The sequence below is a fragment of the Pristiophorus japonicus genome, chromosome 18 (genome assembly GCF_044704955.1).
Source record: "Pristiophorus japonicus isolate sPriJap1 chromosome 18, sPriJap1.hap1, whole genome shotgun sequence".
Classification (NCBI taxonomy): Eukaryota; Metazoa; Chordata; class Chondrichthyes; family Pristiophoridae; genus Pristiophorus; species Pristiophorus japonicus.
Window position 1 is genome coordinate 47,377,992 of NC_091994.1, and position 23,556 is coordinate 47,401,547.

General features: G+C 45.3%; 1 protein-coding gene and 1 long non-coding RNA gene across 4 annotated transcripts in view; one reads left to right on the top strand and one right to left on the bottom strand.

Annotated features, from left to right (window-relative positions):
* Positions 1 to 19,765, bottom strand: part of LOC139228692 (cysteine dioxygenase type 1-like) — a 42,212-nt gene extending 22,447 nt beyond the window's left edge. Inside the window, exon 1 of one of the 3 annotated variants that reach the window (XM_070859954.1) lies at positions 19,472 to 19,765. In XM_070859954.1, coding sequence (XP_070716055.1) covers positions 19,472 to 19,641 — 170 coding nt within the window. In that variant the 5' untranslated portion in view covers positions 19,642 to 19,765. Of the gene's footprint in view, positions 1 to 11,613; positions 11,669 to 19,471 lie in introns of those variants that run through there. The other 2 variants (XM_070859953.1, XM_070859955.1) reach the window with 2 other exon arrangements.
* LOC139228693 (uncharacterized) lies at positions 11,279 to 13,411 on the top strand. Its single transcript, XR_011587602.1, has 3 exons — positions 11,279 to 12,200; positions 12,701 to 12,856; positions 13,192 to 13,411. It is a non-coding gene; the product is annotated as an uncharacterized lncRNA (long non-coding RNA).
* Positions 19,766 to 23,556: the final 3,791 nt, after the last annotated feature.

Below are 23,556 nucleotides of genomic sequence, written 5' to 3' on the forward strand. Positions count from 1 at the left end.
ATGAAGCTCATCCATCTGGTACCTAACTTTTGCATCAAAACTCAACCCTCCTGTCTCCTAAATCTTTTATCTACTACCAGAAAAATCTAGGCTGACACTCCAGTGCAGGGCTGACGGAGCCTGCACTGTCAGAGGTGCTGTCTTTCGGATGAGATGTTTAGCGTTAAACGTCTGTCTTCTCAAATTGAAGTAAAATATCTCATGGTACTATTTTGAAGAAGAACAGGGGGGTTATCCTTGGTGTTCTGGCCAATATTTATCCCTCATAACAAAACAAAAACAAATTACCTGGTCATTATCATATTGCTGTTTGTGGGAGCTTGCTTTTGCGCAAATTGGCTGCTCCGTTTCCTACATTTCAACAGTGGCAACACTCCAAAAAGTACTTAATTGGCTGTAAAGTGCTTTGAGACGTCCGGTGGTCATGATAGGCGCTATATAAATCCAACTCTTTTTATAATTTTCCATCGAAGCTCACATCTCAACTACCCCAATTCTTGCATCCTTCGAGTAGTCCAACTCTCCCATTGACACCGATCTCTCTAGTATCCTCACTCTCCCATTGAAGATCATCCTTCTAGTACCGTCATTTTCTCATCAAAGCACATCCCTCTTGTACCCTAACTCTACTATCAAAGCTCACACCTCGAGTACCCTAAATTGTACAGCCATGCAATGTATTTTGAACACTTTTAATGATTTGACCTTTCCTGTCCTGCCAGGCAGATTATTCCCGACATTTATCATCTTTTTGAAAAGGTCTTCTTGATAACTGTTAAAAATGAACTTTTCACTAATTGAACTCTATGCTACCCACTGCTACCAACCTGGTGTACTTTGAAGAAATATTTTGGATTTCCATTATGTATATCATTTAATATTTATATACATTGGTAAGGTACAATTCCTCCCTAGATAGTTCAGAAGAAATCTCAAGAACTCCAGGGAAAACTGATTTCTCCTATGTATAATGAGGCCCAAGTCTGAAGGAAATGAGTCGTAGCTCAGTTGTGTAGGAGCAGGGGTGTCAAATTAGTAACTCTGGGGCCATGAGCAGGCCCTTGATCAGAGCTGGATTAAGGGCCTGTTGGGCCTGGGGCAAACTGATCCAAATGGGCCTATAGTTATCTTTGTTCATGTTCATTACATTACGTATACGATCCTGATTCTGAGTATGAAAACATAGGCCAGTATATTCAACAATGAAAGCATATATTCTGCATCAAGTAGGTATATATTCTGGTTCTGGTAACATCGCAATACTAGATTCCTATTCATATATAAGGTCTTGTTTTTCCTCTCTTATTGTCTATTCTACTCAGCCTATTTGGGAGGCCTTATATGTTTTTCCCTATATTTATTTGGTGGGCTGCGTGCGGCAGCCCCATCCGCCCCATGGTTAATCCGCCCCTGCCCTTGATGCCCAGCCAACTCAGTTCCATGATTTATATTTCTTATTCGTTGGTTTGTCCTGCATTGAGATTTGGGGGCTTGGGGGTTTAAAATGCGCTGTTTTTAGCATTGCGACCTCACTGGAGGATATATCCTAAGTCAGAACACCAGGGGAGTGATTTCAACTATTGAGTAGCTGACCAGCGATAGTGTTGATGGCAGGCATGGTCAGTTTTTAGGATCAGGCCATATTAGCATCAAGCTGTGGGTGAAAATTGATCGCCTAGGGCATTTGGCCGGTCATCGGGCCAGAAGAAGATGGGTCCGGGGGCAGGGGGTTCTATCTCAGGAGTGGGTGGGGGATCTGGAGCAGAACCATCCTGGGCTGGTTTTGCTGAGCCTGGAGGAGCACTCTTGTTTCTTCCAGCCCCACAGAGATAAACACAGAGTTTGCTGTGGGCTCCCCTCGGGTTGGACCGCCAGCAACGCACACTCCACCCAGTACAGTTCGAAAATGGCGACTGGGGTCTTGTGCACCTCATAAGACCCTAATTTACATTTTGAATGGCTCTACCACCTGTTTCAGGCAGGCGCTCCCGCCTCTGAGCAGTTTGTCCGGGGAAGATTGCGGCGGTTGCAGTGATGGCGGGAACGAGGCAATAAGTGTCTTCCCACTATTTTACGGGGTGTTACTGCCCCGTTTCTGCTGGGCGAGGGGCCTTAAAATCAACCCCCACGTCTGTTAGTATCAGCAATTTGAGATATGTGCAAATTAATGGGATAATGGATTTAAACCTTTATGTGCAGCCAGTCAGGCTCTATAACAATGCTCCCTGTAGGCTGCACATTGTTCTGGCATCCTGTTTCTTTCAGTGTGCAGTCCCTTTAAACATCCGCACATGGGCAGCATTTACAATGGAGAAGCCGGTGAGTGGCCTGCACGGGGTCTTTCCCATTGCTGCGTGGCCGTGTAGCTTAGAGGGAACATTGCTCCATAGTACACACTTATAGAAGCTGTGAAGGGAACAGTTGGACAACCCCTGAGTACAGGGGCAGCCCACAGGGGTTTACACTGCTGACAAAGGATGTAGTGGAGAGTGGAGAGATGTGTCCGTGAACCTGTGCTCCTATGTGGTAGTCACCCTTGCAGGGAGCGCCGGTTGGAGAATCGGGGTGAGAGTGTTGCAGCCCCATATCCAATCTGTGCTCCCTGAGTGCAGCATCCCATTGGGAGTGCAGATTTGCAGAATCACCCCATATAATTAGTAATATTGCAAAAGGGAAGGTCTGTGATAGGTTGGAAGACATGAGACACAAAAGGGATGATGGCTCAAATTCAAATGGTAATGCCAGGAGTTAGAAAAACATTAGTCAAGATAGGGTGTGAATGGCGGGATAATGACCAGTTGCCATTAGAGTTAAGGAGAAAAAAAGAAACAGGCTCTGGGGGGCGGGGGGAGGGGGCGGAAAGGGAACCAAAGATTGGCAGCGGTTACCTTTGGCTCCCTTCCCCCCCTCTCCCCCTCCCTCTCCCCACCTCAGAGCCTCTTTCTTTCTTTTTATTCCCTTGTCTCTAATGGCAACTGGTCGTTATCCCGCCATTCACACCCTATCTTGACTAATGTTTTTCTAACTCCTGGCATTACCATTTGAATTTGGCCCATCATCCCTTTTGTCTCTCGAATCTCTCCTATCTTCCAACCTATCACAGACCTTCCCTTTTGTTCTTTCTGAACACTCTCCAGTTCTGACGAAGGGTTGTCAACCCGAAACGTTAACTCTGCTTCCTCTCCACAGACGCTGCCTGACTCGCTGAGAGTTCCAGCATTTTCTGTTTTTATTCCAGATTCCAGCATCTGCAGTATTTTACTTTTGTAATTAGCAATATTATCTGATAACACCAAGCTATGTGACCAGATGATGAATATAAAGCAGATTTAAGCACTCAGAGGGATCCAGACCAAAGTCCATGGGCTAAGGAATAAGGGATGGATTTTAATAGGAACAAATGTAAGGAACAACTGCAACGGTAAACAAAGCACTTGTACACAAGGAGAGAAAAGGAGAAGTACTTATCTAGCTTTATTAACCATGCAGTGAAAGTATCCATTCAATGTGAAACTGTTATCAACAAAGCTAACAAAGTACTGCAAGGCATCTCAAGGACATTTGGTTATACTTCAAAGCAAGCTGTAATAATCTTGCACAGATCATTGTTGAAGCCACTTTTGGAATATCATGTGCATGAATGGGCATCCATCTTCAAAGCATCGACACATGGGGGAGGGTCTACAGAAGAATAGTAATTCTGGGGCTTAGGGCTGTAATACTTGAGGAGGGACTGACAGTCCTGAATTAGCTTTCACTGGAGAAAAGTTCAAATCGTTTTGAAATTTTGAGAAGCAAACGCAATGTGGACTATTTAATATGGATCGGGTTTGCAGAACAGTACAACAGGAACAATGAACAAGCTCCAATCCTTGAGCGATGAGGGGGCTGAGAATGTAGTCCTGGTGCGGTGATGGTGAGGCTGGTGGTCTTTGGGAGCTCCTCGAACCTACAGTTCTTTGATATCACGGGTGTTCCTGGTACACAGCATACAACTCATTGGAAATGGATGGGGTCAAGGAATGGGTTATCTGGTGCCAGTAGCTCTTTAGGAACTGCTGATCGGGAGGGGGAGAAATGGCTGCAGCAACTTGATGAAGTAGAGCTGTTGCATTCAACAAAAACGGCTCTGCTTCAGGTCTTGCTCCAGGAGGTCCTGCACATTAAGGTCTTCCTTTTTGGAGTTTACAGACATCCTCCAGTCACATCATAGATGGCTGAATGCTGTCTTGTTGAACATGGGAACAGGTGAGGAAGGAATTTTCTGGTCTAAGCAAGATTGCCACAATAAATGTGCTCACATTTTGCTTAATTTTACAAGATTGCGTTAAACGCACTTGATTATAAGATTAGTAGAGCATCACGGAGGAAGAATGACCAGCCCATTGGCAAATGTTCAGGTACTTCTCCAAAGCATGTTTTAGCAGGCACTGTGTATTTCTGCTGTGTTAATGTGTTTGCTCAAAGGCTAATTGAATATGACAAACTAAAAGCAAGCACCCTGCCATTGTGTGGTTGTGCGTGCTTCATGTTCACATGCTCACATAAGGTGGGCACTGGGCGAGGCACTCATGTTAGTGGATACGTGGAACAGACTCCTAATAAAGCAGTTTATTCCTTGGTGATTAACTCCTTCAAGAAAAAACAATCATAGAATGTTCCAACAGAGACTAACCATTCAGCCCATCAAGTCTACACTGGTGTTTTTCTCCATATGAGCCACCTACTCTAATTCCACCCTCACACACTCATCCCATTTTCTTGAGTGCTCCTTTGTTTCAGGCAACTGTCCAACTCCCTTTTAAAAGAATTCATGGGTTCTATTTCCATGACAGTTTGTGCAGAGAATCCACATTCTAAGCACCCTTTCATTTCTAACTTCCCCTTTTAGTTCCTTATCTGAAATGTGTGCCCTCTTATAACCATCTCAGCAACTTGTAGAAACTATCTATTACTATAGGGCTGGAAAAATATCTAGTTAGGACCAGAACGGAAGATGCTGGGGTTAGATACAGACTGAAATGGTCAAATTCTGGCCTTTAGTTCTGGCCGAGGGTCCCACCTTTTATGTTACTCATCTTTTCTTTCAGATGCTGATGGATCTGCTGTGCATTTTCAACATTATCTGTTTTTAATTTCAGATTTACTACATTTCCTTTTATCTCCACTTTAAGGCAATCCATGTCTTCCATCTATAGACGGATTAGGTTTGTTGAACCCAATGGTCCCATCTTATTCTGGGGTTATACCTGTATTACGTTTTACAGTGTTTGGGGCTTCGACTCCTTAGAAGGACGATCAGATCAGCCAGGCTGAGAGAAGGAGATCTTCCTGCACTGGTGCTGCTAACGTTAATGAAATCTAGACTTTGAGATTCTGTGCTGAGCCTGGCAAACACTAAGCTACTTATGTGACCAGTTCACCAAAAATAAAACTCTGTCTGGCCATTCATTCATTTGCTGTTTGTGGGACAATATTGTGTGCAAATTGACTGCCCAATTTGCCTACATAACAACAATGACTGCACTTCAAAAGTAACTTATTTGCAGTGAAGGGCTTTGGGACGACCTGAGAATGTAATATACCGTTACATAAATGCAAGTTCCTTATTTTCGTTATTTGATGGTGGGAAATGGTGAGGCAGTGCACAGCTGTGGTCTCAGACAGCAATACAGTTAACCGGGTGAAAAAGGGCCACGCAAGATCATCCACCTCGTGCATGTCATCCTGTTTAGGACAAAATGTTTAACATTTAACCAGACTATGTTCACAGTGGGAAATTACTTACTGCAAGGTTACTACAGTTAATGTAGATTAAGAACACATATGTGTTGAAAACAATATGTAAAGTTAACAGATCTGGGTCAGGCTTAGGGTTCGCAACCCTCCTGGATTACCCTGGAATCTCCAACAATTAAAAATTAATCTCCAGGACACCGCTGCAAGCAACCAATGGGCACGAAAAGAAAGGTGTTCTTTTTTTCATTTTCTTTGAACACCTTTGTTTATTGCTTATACAAATATTGGAGTTGGGGGAAAAGACTGACAGGCAATCAAGAATCATCAAACGGGTAATGAAGTGTCCGGTAGTTTTCCAATTGGCCATGAGACGGTGCCTCGTGAGGATGAACATGTTGGACGGCTAATAGTGGGAGCATTGGGTGGGGCAGTTGGAGGTGGGTAGTCATGTGATGAATCCTCCAAAACTATATCCAACCAAAAAGAAAGATTCACATTTATATAGCGCCTTTCACGACCATCGGATGTCTCAAAGTGCTTAACAGCCAATGAAGTACTTTTGGAGTGTCGTCACTGTTGTACTTTGGGAAACACGACAGTCAATTTGCGCACAAGCAAGTTCCCACAAACAGCACTGTGATAATGACCAGATAATCTGTCTTTTTGTTATGTTGATTGAGGGGTAAATATTGGCCAGGACACTGGGGTAAGTCCTCTGCTCTTCTTCGAAATAGTGCCATGGGCTCTTTTACATCCACCTGAGAGAGCAGACGGGGCCTCCGTTTAATGTCTCATCCAAAAGACGGCACCATAACAGTGCAGCATTTAACAGCCAATGAAGTACTTTTGGAGTGTCGTCACTGTTGTACTTTGGGAAACACGACAGTCAGCACTGCACTGGAGTGTCAATTTAGATTTTTTTTGTGCTCAAGTATCTGGCAAGTAACTAAAACTTAGAAGAGGAGGACAAAAGGTTTGATTAGGGCAGGGAAAATAAGAGTACGAGAGGAAGCTTGCAGGGAACATTAAAATGGACTGCAAAAGCTTCTATAGATATGTAAAGAGAAAAAGGTTAGTAAAGACAAACGTAGGTCCCCTGCAGTCAGAATCAGGGAACGTCGTAACTAGGAACAAAGAAATGGCAGACCAATTGAACAAATACTTTGGTTCGGTTTCACGAAGGAGGACACAACAACCTTCCGGATATAAAAGGGGTCAGAGGGTCTAGTAAGAAGGAGGAACTGAGGGAAATCCTTATTAGTCGTGAAATTGTGTTGGGGAAATTGATGGGATTGAAGGCCGATAAATCCCCAGGGCCTGATGGTCTGCATCCCAGAGTACTTAAGGAGGTGGCCTTGGAAATAGCAGATGCACTGACAGTCATTTTCCAACATTCTATAGACTCTGGATCAGTTCCTATGAAGTGGAGGGTAGCCAATGTAACCCTACTTTTTAAGAAAGGAGGGAGAGAGAAAACAGGGAATTATAGACTGGTCAGTCTGACATCGGTAGTGGGTAAAATGATGGAATCAATTATTAAGGATGTCATAGCAGTGCATTTGGAAAGAGGTGACATGATAGGTCCAAGTCAGCATGGATTTGTGAAAGGGAAATCATGTTTGACAAATCTTCTGGAATTTTTTGAGGATGTTTCCAGTAGAGTGGACAAGGGAGAACCAGTTGATGTGGTGTATTTGGACTTTCAGAAGGCTTTCGACAAGGTCCCACACAAGAGATTAATGTGCAAAGTTAAAGCACATGGGATTAGGGGTAGTGTGCTGACGTGGATTGAGAACTGGTTGTCAGACAGGAAGCAAAGAGTAGGAGTAAATGGGTACTTTTCAGAATGGCAGGCAGTGACTAATGGGGTACCGCAAGGTTCTGTGCTGGGGCCCCAGCTGTTTACATTGTACATTAATGATTTAGACAAGGGGATTAAATGTAGTATCTCCAAATTTGCGGATGACACTAAGTTGGGTGGCAATGTGAGCTGCGAGGAGGTTGCTATGAGGCTGCAGAGTGACTTGGATAGGTTAGGTGAGTGGCCAAATGCATGGCAGATGAAGTATAATGTGGATAAATGTGAGGTTATCCACTTTGGTGGTAAAAACAGAGAGACAAACTATTATCTGAATGGTGAAAGATTAGGAAAAGGGGAGGTGCAAACGAGACCTGGGTGTCATGGTACATCAGTCATTGAAGGTTGGCATGCAGGTACAGCAGGTGGTTAAGAAAGTAAATGGCATGTTGGCCTTCATAGCGAGGGGATTTGAGTACAGGGGCAGGGAAGTGTTACTACAGTTGTACAGGGTGAGGCCACACCTGGAGTATTGTGTTCAGTTTTGGTCTCCTAATCTGAGGAAGGACATTTTTGCTATTGAGGGAGTGCAGCGAAGGTTCACCAGACTGATTCCAGGGACTGACCTATCAAGAAAGACTGGATCAAGTGGGTTTGTATTCACTGGAGTTCAGAAGAATGAGAGGGGATCTCATAGAAACGTTTAAAATTCTGACGGGTTTAGACAGGTTAGATGCAGGAAGAATGTTTCCAATGTTGGGGAAGTCCAGAACCAGGGGTCACTGTCTAAGGATAAGGGGTAAGCCATTTAGGACCAAGATGAGGAGAAACTTCTTCACCCAGAGAGTGGTGAACCTGTGGAATTCTCTACCACAGAAAGTTGTTGAGGCCAATTCACTAAATATATTCAAAAAGGAGTTAGATGTAGTCCTTACTACTAGGGGGATCAAGGGGTATGGCGAGAAAGCAAGAATGGGCTACTGAAGTTGCATGTTCAGCCATGAACTCATTGAATGGTGGTGCAGGCTCGAAGGGCCGAATGGCCTACTCCTGCACCTATTTTCTATGTTTCTATGTTTCTATTGTCATGCAATTGCATTGAGCGAATATTTCACTCAGTGGTGTAGATCTTGACTTTGTGCGAGTGTAAAACGGGCAATAGCGAATTGGCCTCCCATTTTACATCTCTCCCGATTTTTACCTCCATTCTGGACACGAAAATGGAGAGAGAAGGAAAACGAGCTGCCAACTCACTATCATCTGTTTTACACTATCGCACAAAATCAAGTTCGGCCCCAATACGCCCCAAGTCGTCTCCTGCAGCTATTCTGGCACTGGGCTTGAACAAGTTTCAGCCGAACAGATACAGAATATAATAGGACAACCAAGTTTAACACATGTCCAATGCAACTTCAATTCTATTGTGAAATGAGGTTACACCTCTCCTAAGTAAAGAATGTCCTAGGGACAGTTGGAGTCTTCCTGTGTTCAAGTACAAGCAATTTTAGACAAGAGAAAGATTACAGAAAAAGAAAATTAAACAGAAGTTATGAATTTATGTAACATTTGTTAGCAGATCATCTTAGTATCACTGAACCACAGGATGTGCATTTGTGCCTGTGAATTCCCAGGCAGTGGAATTAAAATTGGGACCATTCTTTGAGCATGGTGGCCTACAATATTAGTTTCCTTGGGGTCACAGGCAATGATCCCTTTAATTTTTTGTGGGGTGCACAGCCCCTTCAACCGGGCTGCGCAGCCCATTCAAATTCCCACACTTGCGCATTTTTTCCTATTGTAAAGCTGGCAACGGCAGCGCAGCTTAAAGGAACCACTGGTCACAGGTGGGTAAGAGTTGAGTACAAGTCAGGAAAGAGGGAGAATCACGCGAAGGGTTGCCCCAGCGCTCACAACCATGCTCAAAGAATGATCCCAATTTTAATTCCACTGCCTGGCGGAAACCAAGGCCGAAGCAATTAGAATGAGGGGAATGACTTAACTCCGAGGATCCCACTGGCTTGCAGACGGGTCCGAATAGTAACACAAATTTGAGCAGGGCACCTGACCCAATGGGTCTTGCTTAAATATGCAGATCGGGGCCTGATGATGTCATCGCTGTTTTAGTCTGAGGCAGGAGTGGGGCAGCAGTGATGGCTCCCCTGTCCGGCCAGACCACTTATCTGACGGCCAGGGACCGATCTCGCCTGCAGCCTCCCACAGGAGATCTTCTCTTTTTGGTAAGTGCATTTGGCCGGGTTTGGGCGGGACTCAGATAAAAGCTGTGGTACATTCCTACATTACAACAGTGACTGCACTCCAAAAGTACTTCATTGGCTGTAAAGCGCTTTGAGACGTCCGGGGATCGTGAAAGGCGCTATATAAATACAAGTCTTTTTATTTAAAATGAAGCCCGACTGTTAAGATTGTCCGGGCCTCCACATCCCCGGACTCCCCGGGTTCACCACCCACTTAGAGTCTCGCGTGCACTGTGTCCGCGCCCCTTTCAAATTGGGGCCAATGATTCCAGTGAGGTACCAGAGAGAAAAACACTTTGTTAAAAATCATGTTTTGCTTCATTCTTCGTCATAAAATGCAGTCTGCAAACATCCTCTGTTTTGTATCCACCATAAGAATATAAGAAATAGAAGCAAGAGTAGACCATTCGGCCTTTCGAGCCTGCTCTGCCATTCAATAAGATCTTGGCTGATCTTCTACCTCAACACTTTCCTGCCCGATCCCCATATCCCTTGCTTCCCTTCGCATCAAAAAGATATTGATCTCTCTCTTGAATCTATTGAACGACAGAGCATCCACAACCCTATGGGGTAGTGAATTCCAAAGATGCACAAACGTTTGAGTGAAGAGCTTTCTCCTTATCTCAATCATAAATGGCCGACCCCTTATTCTGCGACTGTGTGACCCCTGGTTCTAGACTCTCCAGTGATGGGAAACAGTCACTCAGCATTTACCCTGTCAAGCCCCTTAAAAATTTTATGTTTCAATGAGATCACCTCTCATTCTTGTAAACTCTGAGAATATAGGCCTATTCTCCTCAATCTCCCCTCAGTACAATCCCCTCATCCCAGGAATCAGTCTAATGAACCTGCATAGCGCTCACTCTAAGGCAAGCATATCCTTCCTTAGGTAAGGAGACCAAAACTGTGCACAGTACTCCAGGTGCGGTCTCACCAAAGCCCGATATAATTGCAGTAAGACTTCCCTTTGTAATAAAGGCAAACATACCATTTGCTTTCCTCATTGCTTGCTGTACCTGCATGTTAACTTTCCATAATTCTGTGACATCGTGAACCTCACTGTCTCCACTCTGCCTGATTTTCATCAAAGATTACTTGGGAACAATACACACCATTGTTGCAACCCGAGAGGGAGATTGCTCCCTTGTGATGGGCAGAAAAATGTTGTTAAACAATGAAGTGCTACTTCTAAATTTTATTCCATAAGTGACAACTTGCGTTTATATAGCACCTTTAATGTCGAGAAACATCCCAAGGTGTGTCACACACAGGTGTAAGGAAAACAGATGCCAAGGCAGGAAGAGAGAAATTGGGAGCGGTGACCAAAAAAATAGCAATGGAGGGGTTTGAGGATTTTAAAAGGTGGAGAGGTTTAGGGAGGGAGTCCCTGAGAGTAGGACTGAGTGGCTGAAAGATTTGCCACCAATGAGCTTTAGTATTGGGCAATGCACAGGAGGGTGGAGTCAGCGGAACAGAGTGTGTGAGCGGGTGATACCGCTGACTGACTGAAGCAGGTATCACCCTCCCCAGTGCTTTTAACACAGTAGTTGGTTCCCACCGGTACTGTACTTTATAGTTTTCATTTTTCCTAAAAATCCTTTACATTCAGTTTGCCAGGAGAGCAAGGGCTAGAAATTTCACTCACATCGCTGGCGCCCGACCGTTAGCGGCATTCCGGCGGTTGCGTCTTGTTAACTGCCGGAATACCGCTGGTGCGTGCTCCCGAGGTTTTCGGGTCCTCGGTGTCGGTGGCGGCGAAGCCGAGCGATAGTGGACTCGAGCAGGCGGCCAAAACGGGACAAAAGTCAGCGATCACCTTACCTTTAGAAAGGGAAGCAGAACCTCTGTACAAAAGCTTCTCTGCGCACGCGCGGCTATTCTCCCGCGATTTCGGGGTAGAAGGTGACCCCGCACATGTGCAGAGAAGAGAAGGACGGCACTCAACATTTTCAAGCTGCAGAGGTTAGTTCCGGTCAGTGAGAAAGGAGCTGTGAGGATTTTTTCGGTTTTTTGAGGAGTATTTAGTATCTTGACAATTATATCATATTATATAATTAATAATGTAACTAGTAACAATTATAATAATACATCTTAAATATGATAATAAATAATTAATTCAATTGAAATGTATGTATATATATAAATAAATATCGATACAATGGAGAATCAAGCCATGGAAGTGGAGAGAGAATAGGTGAGAGAAAAAGGGCCACTTGTTTCTCGGAGGAAGCCCAGGAGTCATTGGTGGATGAAGTGGAGGCCCGTTGGAATCAGTTAACACAGGGTGGGCAAGGGAAACCATCACCATTCGTGTATCGACGGTTATGGCAAGAGATCGCTGAGGCAGTCTCCTCTGGGGGCCGAACCAGTGCTGCAAATGGTGGAATTACATCGTTGGGTCTACGAGAGTAAGTACTAACTTTTATCAATTTACTCTTAAGCAGTGACACGTTTATTTATGTTGTAAAGCTTGGTGTCATTTTTACTTCCCATCATCGATCTCATTGTGTTACTCCTCTGTAGTTTCATGTGTTCATCATGCAACATTTGTGTGCATCATGCAACATTTGTGTGCTAACAAAACTTAAATTGTGCACTCATTGACGAAAAGACTGGGGGCGGTTAATTGGGGATGTGTACCTATATATTGTGTATGTATATATGTGGAGACCAGCTCTGCTTTGCCACTGGACCAAGGCCTAGCTCTGTTTTAAAAAATCCACACCCAGGCATCTTCCACTCTTCAGGATGCAGTTCAGGTCCTTCATAGAAACACCTGTGAACTCATCCTTTTTTGGCGTGGAAGCAAGTCATCCTCGTTTCGAGGACTGCCTATGATGTGAGATATATGTGTGTGTTCGGTATTAGTAGCTGTCCAATTAGTTCACATTTTTTGTCACCTTTGCAGAAAAAACTAGCCGGCATTGGGGCGGAGCTACACAAAACGGGCGGGGTCCGCCGAAGACTATTCCTCTGACGGAACTTGAGGAACGCACTGCAGCCCTGACAGGAGTGAATGATCGCACCACCACGTGTGTTGGTGCAGAACCAGTTCTCCCGAAGGGTAAGTCTACATAATCCCTGGACTGTACTGCAGTCATGTAATTCAATCTTATGGCAATATAATGAAGAATGTAATGTAATGCTGGGAGCAAGCAATGTTGTTAGTTGTGACATAAATTTTTGGTTGATGACACTATGCCACTTGGAAAGCAAACTGTTTGGGACTCAAGTTTTGTTATGTCATGTAATTTCTCTACACTTTGCTAATGATCGTTTCATGTAATGATTCTCGGTAAAAAATATTTGTTCTCCACATAAGCCTGTGCAAAATGAAATGCTCTGATGTTACCTCTGACCCCTCCCCTGCCGCCAACCATTAATGTTATGTTTTTACAGTTGCACAGGTGGAATCGCCTGCCCTTCCCAGAGAGGCGTCATTGCAGGGAAGAACAAATTAAGAGATGGTGGAAGAGACGGAGGAAATGGTGCTGCAGGAGCTGTTGTTGTTGTTGTTTGTTGTTATCAAAATTTGAATTCATAAAAAATAAGTTATTTTATTACATTGTTAAAGTTTTATACTAATGACAAGTTTTATATAAAATTTTATTGAACTAAACCATTCTAGTACTGTGTCTCACTCACTTTTGGGAAAGGGAGAATATATCCCATTTTACAACTTTTAAGAAACACAACTTTAAATGTGTGATTGACGGTGTCCCTTGTAAACTCATACCTCATCGTGGATGGCCGAGACCCAACTGACTTGGGTTTTCTCGAGTCTTGTGAATATCATGTAACTGGGTAAGACACTCACAATGCAACAGCTCTACAAACCTGTGAGCATGGTCACAGGTACGTACATTACAGCTGTGATGCCTGCTACAATTGAATAGCCCTATGACTGTCAAGACACGTGAAGAATGGTTACTTGGATGTACACCCAGTGACTGACTCCCTTCTCCACTGCCCCCCACCCCTCCGGTCGTTACATACACACAGTGACTTGGATGAGGCCCCATTGCGTGGACACAACCCCTCCCCCCTCCGTGGCCCTGCTACAGCCAGCATCAGTAAAGGGGGGGGAGGGAGAAGGGAGCTTTGGAGCCGGACTGTTTTTTAAAAAAAAAAACCCACTGCTAAGGGAATGACGAAAGATAGTGCAGAGCAAAGTAAAGGTCCCGAGAGATTAGAAGGGCAGGCGTATGAGATTACAACATGCTTTAACTATGCGCCTATACCAGACTGTTTGTGTATATTTTGTGGGAACAATGATTGTCTGATTACATTGTGGCTTGAGTTCTGCCATGTTTTGGATGAATATGAGGGTATTTCCCTCTGACAGTGAGCCCCTTTCCCTCTCTAAGCCTGTACAGGGAGTTCATTCAGTGCCTCATCTGTGTGTGAGACAGTGAGCCGCTTTGAATACCCCTTTGAATATGAGAACTTTTTAATAATACATTCCATTAATTTTCAAGGCTATTACAGATCACAATCCTTCATAGACTTCCTGATTCAATGTTTGCATGTTGGTGAGGTGATGTTCCAGTCCAGCACAGAGTCGAAGTGTCAATTAGTTATCACAGAACCAAATTATAGCAGAAAATCAGCATATATGTCAGCCCAAAGCCTACTGAACAAAAGGTTCTCCCAATCACATTCAAAAATACAAAAGTTCATTTTCTGCATAGAATCACTTAACGACAGTAATTAGATTTGCATCAAGAATAGGTTTTCTTTCTGTCATATATGTGGACGTATTTACTCTGTACAGCCACCAGAGTGCTCATCCCCTGGAGTCCCAAGGGATCCCATAATTCCTTGGGGGCACAGGTATTAAGCAGGCTTCACAGGTTGGAGAGGCACTCTGGAGACCTGCAATAAAAGACTACGGTCACATTTTACTTTGAGCTCACAGTGTTCAGTCTGACTCTCCATACACAACATGTGGCGACGAGGTATAGATAGCGAACCCAAAGATGCAGAGAACAGTGGGCATCCTGGAGAAATTTTCGGAGGAGATGATTGGGAAACTTTTGTGGGGCGACTCGACCAAAACTTCGTGGCCAACGAGCTAGATGGGGAAGAGAGCACTGCCAAACGAAGGGCGATCCTCCTCACCGTCTGAGGGGCACCAACGTATGGCCTCATGAAGAATCTGCTCACTCCAGCGAAACTCACGGAGAAATCGTACGATGATTTGTGCACACTGATCCGAGAGCATTTGAACCCGAAGGAAAGCGTTCTGATGGTGAGGTACCGGTTCTACACCTACAAAAGGTCTGAAGGCCAGGAAGTGGCGAGTTATGTCGCCGAGCTAAGATGCCTTGCAGGACATTGCGAATTTGAAGGATATTTGGAGCACATGCTCAGAGACATTTTCGTACTTGGTACTGGCCACGAAACCATACTTCGCAAACTTTTGACTGTAGAGACCCCAACCTTGAGTAAGGCCATAGCGATAGCCCAGGTGTTCATTGCCACCAGTGACAATGCGAAGCAATTCTCTCAGCACACAAGTGCTGCTACAAGTACTGTGAACAAAGTGATGTTGTTTTCGAATCGTAATGTACAGGGCAGGTCACACATACCTGCAGCTGCACGTCCGCAGATGACTCAAAGTCCACCATCAAGGGTGATGAATGGAAGGCCATTAACACCTTGTTGGCGCTGCGGGGGTGATCATCATTTCCATTCATGCCGATTCAAAGAGTATGTTTGCAAGGGTTGTGGAACAATGGGGCACCTATTGCGCCACACAAGTGCCAGACAATGACCATCTCCAACAAGTGAGAGTCAAACCACCTCCCCTTGATAGTCAACGGCATTACCATCGCCGAACCTCCCACCATCAAGATCCTGGGGGTCACTATTGATCAGAAACTTAACTGGACCAGCTACAGAAATACCATGGCAACAAGAGCAGGTCAGAGGCTGGGTATTCTACGGCGAGTGTCTCACCTGCTGACTCCCCAAAGCCTTTCCATCATCTACAAGGCACAAGTCAGGAGTGTGATGGAATATTCTGCACTTGCCTGGATGAGTGCAGTTCCAACAACACTCAATAAGCTCGACACCCATCCAGGACAAAGCAGCCCGCTTGATTGGCACCCCATCCACCATCTTAAACATTCACTCACTCCATCACCAGCGCGCCGTGGCTACAAGATGCACTGCATCAACTCGCCAAGGCTTCTTTGGCAAAACCTTCCAAACCCGTGACCACTACCATCTAGAAAGACAAGGGTAGCAGCAGGCGCATGGGAGCACCATCACCTGCAAGTTCCCCACCAAGTTACACACCATCCTGACTTGGAAATATATCACCATTCATTCATTGTCACTGGGTCAAAATCTTGGAACTCCCTCCCTAACAGCACTGTGGGAGTTCTTTCACCACAAGGACTGCAGCGGCTCAAGAAGGCGGCTCACTGCCATCTTCTCAAGGGCAATTATGGATAGGCAATAAATGCTGGCCTTGCCAGCAATGCCCACATCCCAGAACAAATTTTTTAAAAGCTATTTTCTTCCTCATCTGGGTACAGTAGTATAGTGGTTTATGTTACTGGACCGTAATCCAGAGACCTGGATGAATAATCCAGAGACGTGAGTTCAAATCCATCATTGCAATTTGAGAATTTGAATTCAGTTTTTTTTAAAAGCTGGTATCACTAGAAGTGACCATAAAGTTGTCAGATTGTTGTAAAAACCCAATCGGTTTACTAATCCCCTTTAGGGATGGAAACCTGCTGTCCTTATATGTGATTCTTGTTCCACAATAATGTGGTTGACTTAACTGCCCTCTGAAGTGGCCCAGCAAACCATTCAGTTGTATCAAATGGGCAACCAGAGATATATGGTTGTCCGTTTGAGACATTAGGATTTATTCAGTGATCCATCACTCCCACATGGTCTCACTTGACAGCAATGTTGTGGATCGTTCTCTGACTTTAATTCCTGTCTAGAAAGGCTCTATACTGAAAATGCAGGATGGCTATATACACAGAAGTGTGGCACATGTAGTGGATAATATCCGGGCCACTGAATTATACTGACTGAATAAGTCATATTCTGTTTCAATCCTGGGAATATCTATAGACAGAAAGAATTTGCGCTTTACACGTCCTCATGATATCCCAAAGTGCTTTTAGACCAATTAAGTATTTTTTTTGAGTGTTGTCACTGTTGTAATGTAGGAAACTTGGCAACCAATCTGTGCACAGCAGGGTCTCACAAACAGCAATGTGATCCTGACCAGATCATCTGCTATTGTTGTGTTGGTCGAAGGATAAATATTGGCTAGGACACTGTGGAGAACTGCCCTGTTCTTCAAAATAGTGCCGTGGGATCTTTTACGTCAACCTGAGGGAGCAGACAGGGCCTCGGTTTAACGTCTCATTCGGAAGACTCTCTCAGCACTGCACTGGAGTGTCAGCCTACATTGTCTGTTCAAGGCAGTAAAGTGACAAGACAGACATAGAACACTAACCTAGAAACACCCAATTCTAAATCCACCCCTAGAAGGAAACCGGTTGTAAGCTGTCAATTGTATACATTGTAAAGTTATCCATTGAATCAGTCACATTGCAATGCAGTAAGTCAGTTTAGGAATAATTTATTGGAAAAACCTGAGATTACTTTGGGGGAACTGGACAGAAAACATCTCTACATAATTCTGCGTGTTTGATCCTGACAAAAGCTCTGGACTCTTCCCCCCACCCCCCGCCCCCAGCTATGGAAAAAAGTTTTCGAATTTAGATTAAAACTTGCAACATTATTAAACCTCATTCTGACAATCTGACCCCCACAAACAGCAATGTGATAATGACCAGATAATCTGTTTTAGTGATGTTGATTGAGGGATAAATATTGGCCAGGCCACCGAGGATAACTCCCCTGCTCTTCTTCGAAATAGTGCCATGGGATCTTTTACATCCACCTGAGAGAGCCTCGATTTAACGTTTCATCCCAAAGACGGCATCTCCGACTCCCTCAGCACTGCACTGGAGTGTCAGCATAGATTTTTGTGCTCAAGTCTCTGGAGTGGGACTTGAACCCACAATCTTTTGACTCACAGGTTGCTATGACTGAGCAGTGGCAAGGGTTCCCCTTGGTGTAGGATTATCAGAAAATGTTATAATTCCAAGAAAGCATTGAGATGTATGTGGCTAACATTCCTTCCTCAAGCAGCGAGATGATAAAACAGATGAACTGGCATTTCCCCTAACACGGGGTACTCTCCATAAATTTGCTGCCCCATTTGCCTATGTAAAAAAGTACTTCAACCACATAATTGCAAGTATTTTTTTTAGAGGGGTTTATACAGAACCTCGTTACTTATTGACAAGATTCACTGCACAAAACAAACAGAAACACAAATTACTGACTTCATGTAAACAAAGCCAACATGTTGGCAATGGGTGAGGGGGAGGTGGTAATTACAACTGGGGTGATCCCTGAAATATTTAACAGATGCGTTCATGAGCACAGCAACATGGCTTGGAGACCGCGAATATCAGGGACGTTGCTTAGTTACTAACTAAACAACACATCTACATTTGAGAATGTTAATAAACTAACTCTAATAACAGAATGTCAGCAGTTACACCGCCAGTTTCAGTGTTTAGGAAAATCAGTTTTTTTAAGAATGCCGCAGGTTAATGGGGAGCAATTTGAGATTGAGAATCGCAAATTTATCTCATTATGTTCAAGTCAACAAATATTATTTTATTGTAAGCCTGTGCTACTTACCTTCGTATAATGTAAACAACTTGAATTGGTTCGTTAGCTCTGAGGCAAAACTAACCTCATGAAGACATATCTGGCAAATATTTTATTCATTCGCTCCCCACCCCCCACCCCACCACACCCCAAAAGCCCCCACTATTTTACAGCACAGATAAACGCTGTTGCCAGACATTGCCCACGAAAACAGCGCCCCTTTAAGGTCCCGAGACTTCTCCAAGAGGGACTGACATTGTCTTTTTTATCCTCTCCCGAAATCGCCGGGACCCTGTACTTCAGCCAAGTTTAACACATGCAAGTGTGCAGAGTTATTTGATTGTGAAGGCACAGAAACATACCGAGGCCAACCGGTTTGCAACAACTGATGCTGTCAGCAAAGTGTCAAGACAGACATAGAACACTACCTGACAGACACCCAATTCAATTCGTCCCTCGAAGGAAAGCGGGAGTAAGCTGCCAATTGTATACATTGCGAAGTTCTCCATCGAATCTGTCACATTGCAATGCATTACATCTAAAACCCAGCATAAGGAATAATTCACTGGGGAAACTGCAGATCCCTTTGTGGCAACTTGACAGAAAACGTCTCCACATAACTGCGTGTTTGATCTTGTCCAAAGCTCCGGACTCTCCCCCACCACCGCCCCTCACCCTCCCAGCTGTGGAAAAAACTTGTTGAACTTAGATAACTTGCAACATTATTGTTACCTTATTGTAACAATCTGACTATGTTAACATTTAAAACGCACCAATAGGAAATCACAGAATCATAGAGAAATGTCCCACAGGCTTTTCCAATATTTAATACAAAGAATGTATTTATGCAGTGTCGGAAGTTCCAGCACAGGTATGATTTGTGTTTCGACACTGTTTTCTCCCAAGGGTTTGTAACCTACACCGTGACTGCCGTTAAGCTGCTGGTTGAAATGGTTACCTGTATTTGTCGAACTTTGCGAATTTACTCCAATCTGCGGGGTTACTCTTGTAAGATTCCATCAGAGCATGCACCTCTTCCACGTTGATTTTATCGGTGGAGAAAATCTCGTAAAGTTGTTTGATCAGTTCCTCTAAAGTCTCAGGTGCCCGGAGCTGCGCCTGATCCATCTTCTTGCTCGCTTCACTCACTCTTTCAGTGAATTATGTTTAAACAAACAAACGAACGGCTGATCAGACTCAAGGAAACACAAGTGATATCGGAACAGCAGTAAAGCTTATAACAAGCCTGGAAAAATAATTGTGGGCGGTCTTCGGGAAGAGGGAGGAGCTTCAGGAATGAAAGTAACATGAACTTATACATTACCACTGGGCAACAGCTGACGTGTGGACCCTGCATTCTGAACTAGTGACTCAAATATAAAACAATCGGGATGCTCCCAGTTTATTATTTTGTATCAATTGCTAAAAGTGCTTTGGAATTTTTTTGATGTTAAACTTGCAATTGGAACAAATCCTCAAGGGCTACGGTGAAATTGTAAAGATGGTTTACATTCCCGAGGTTCTTGATGTATGATGATGTACTCCACAGTTATGCCACATTATTGAAGACATTTTACATGTTCTTTTTACGATTGAAGGCTTGCAAGATTCAGCTCTGCCTAATCTCATTGCAGTCCCTCGGAATCGAGGAAGACTTGCTTCCATTCTTAACATGAGTCCTTAGGTGGCTGAACAGTCCAATATGAGAACCACAGTCTCTGTCACAGGTGGGGCAGATAGTCGTTGAAGGAAAGGGTGGGTGGGGAGCCTGGTTTGCCGCACGCTCCTTCCGCTGCTGCGCTTGATTTCTGCATGCTCTCGGTGACGAGACGAGGTGCTCAGCAACCTCCAAGATGCCCTTCCTCCATTTACACATTGGGCTGAATTTTACGGGGTGGTAGCGGACGAGATTGGTGGCGGATCAGGTGGGAAAGTTGTTATTTTTGACAGTGGGTCGGGAACTCGCTGTCAACTCGCTCCCACACACCTATCCCCCAGGCACATCTGTCATTGCAGAGCCAACCTGACCAGCAGCAACGGGGGACCCAATTGAGATGATTATCAGCTAGTTTACAGGAACGCAGGAGCTTTTTTCACTTACTTTTGTAATTTTCCTGCATGGCCACGGGATTCACGCAGCTCGCGAACCACGTCTGGCAACCTGAGGCGGGAGTTCAGTGGCCTTTGCTCCAGCTGATAACTTGACAGCATGAAAAACAAACCAAAATAAAAACATCAGCTAACAGATTAATGAAGATTCTGTTCCACTTGAAAACCAACTGATAAATGATAATTCAGAAAGTCCAGAAAGAATGGGAGTGCTGAAGGCTCTTCTCCTAACCTGGATGGTGAGAGAAATACATTTTTCACTGGCTATTCTCGGCTGTTGCCTTCCAAGTCAGCAATAATTGCAGTGAATTGATCTGCACTATAAAAAAATGATGTATACCATTTAAATAAATGTTTGGGTTGTTTCTATTCAGGATTTATTCACAGTATACTGAGATTGCCCAGTTACAGATTAAATCAAGTCATCAACTGTAACAATATCATTCTCACCACTCATTCCACTGGTTCAATTTGCTTTCAGTCCCTGAATATAACTAATTAAATTTTACAGTCTGAGACTTTGGGGGTGAATTTCTGTAGAGGTTTTCTCACTTGTCCATTGGTAACTTCAACAGAAGAGCTGCAGAAATCCCAGAAACACATAAACACCACTTACACTGTTTGTCAGGGTTTCCGCAGCTCTTCCGCTGAACTTGCACAAGATTATAAATCCACCCCTTTACAATTACATTTAAAATCTGCTTAATTTTATATATTACCTATGCACAATCTTTTAGTTGTACCAATTACTGATACAAATGTCTATAGATTTGTGACTAAAGCACCAATAACTTCCCAATTAATGTTCTTTTACATTATGTTCTTGATTTTATTTGTAGATGGTGTCATATTACTTATGATAAAATTATTTAAATATTTCTTTGTCATTCATATGTAAATTTTATTATATTATTGTACAGTAAAGATTCATCATCCATTTTGTTAGATTAGACTTCAAATGCAAGGAGGCCATGGTCCCTTTAAGGAATCCGGCTGAAAATGTGTCATGAATGATGTCACCAGACCCACTCCTTCGAGTTGACTGGGTAATGCGCTGGGCGGGCTTAATAGGTCGCATTAAGGAAAATTCATTTTCAACAGCAGGATGGAGCCAGCAGCGGGGTCGCAACCCGCCATGGACACCATCCACATTGGACCACCGAGGTAGGCAAAATTCTGGCCATTGGCTCTCCCCCAACTAAAACAAGCCAACTGACTGTCAGGGTGCTGGATGTCCAATTCAAGTGTCACTGGACAAATAACAATGCAAACCCAGCCCTGCAATTGGACTCATACTTCCTCCCACGTCGTGCTTTCCACAACTGAGTCCTGTGACCTGCCTGATCCCCACCCCTACCCGAGCCCCACCCCTACACGGAGTCCACCCGTACCCGAGCCCCATCTTAACCCAAGTCCCATGCCACCCTGAAGTCCACCCCTACCCGGAGTCCACCCCTACATGAACCACACACCTACCCAAGCTCCACTCCTATGCGAATCCCAATCCAAGCCCCACCTTAACCCAAGCCCCATGCCACCCTGAAGTCCACCCCTACCCGGAGTCCACCCCTACCTGAACCACACCCCTACCTGAGCCCCACCCCTACGCGAACCCCTACCCAAGCCTGACTACACCCTGAGTCCCACCTTAACTCAAGCCCCACGCCATCTTGAACCCCACCCCTACCCGAGCCCCACCCCTACCCCACCCCTACACAGGCCCCACCCCTACCCGAGCCACACCCTACCCCACCCCCACCCGAAGTCCACCCCACCCCAACCCCACCCCCACCCCTACCCCAACCTCACCCCTACCCCACCCCAACCCGGAGTCCACCCCTACTCCAATCCCATCCCTACTCCAATCCCACTCCTACCCCACCTCTACCCGGAGTCCACCCCTACCCCAACTCCACCCCTACCCCACCCCAACCCAGAGTCCACCCCTACTCCAAGTCCACACCTACTCCAATCCCACTCCTATCCCACCCCAACCCGGAGTCCACCCCTACTCCAATCCCATCCCTACTCCAATCCCACTCCTACCCCATCTCTACCCGGAGTCCACCCCTACCCCAACTCCACCCCTACCCCAACCCCACCCGAAGTCCACCCCACTCCAATCCCACATCTACTCCAATCCCACTCCTATCCCACCCCAACCCGGAGTCCACCCCTACTCCAATACCACACCTACTCCAACCCCACCCCTACCCCACCCCAACCCAGAGTCCACCCCTACTCCAATCCCACACCTACTCCAATCCCACTCCTACCCCACCCCAACCCGGAGTCCACCCCTACACTAATCCCATCCCTACTCCAATCCCACTCCTACCCCACCTCTACCCGGAGTCCACCCCTACCCCAACCCCAACCCTACCCCACCCCAACCCAGAGTCCACCCCTACTCCAATTCCACCCCTACTCCAATCTCACTCCTACCCCACCCCAACCCGGAGTCCACCCCTACCCCAATCCTGCCCCTACCCCAACCACACCCCTACCCGAGCCGCACCCTACCCCACCCCCACCCAAAGTCCACCCCACCCCTACCCGGAGTCCACCCCTACCCCACCCCTACCCAGAGTCCACCCCTACCCGTGCTCCAGCCCTACCCCACCCCTACCCGAGCCCCACCCCTACCCGAGCCCCACCCCTACCCGAGCCCCACCCACCCCTACCCGAGCCCCACCCCTACCCGAGCCCCACCCACCCCTACCCGAGCCCCACCCCTACCCGAGCCCCACCCCTACCTAAGTCCTGCCCCTACCCGAGCCCTACCCCTACCTGAATTCTGCTGCTACTGAAAGTAATTCTCATCGCTAAATACTGGGGTTGAAATTCTCTCGAGAACAGGATTTCCTGTTTTCACTGTGCAGCAGGACAGAGTTTAAGCAATAACTGAGGACATGGGGGTGTCGAGGAAGGGCA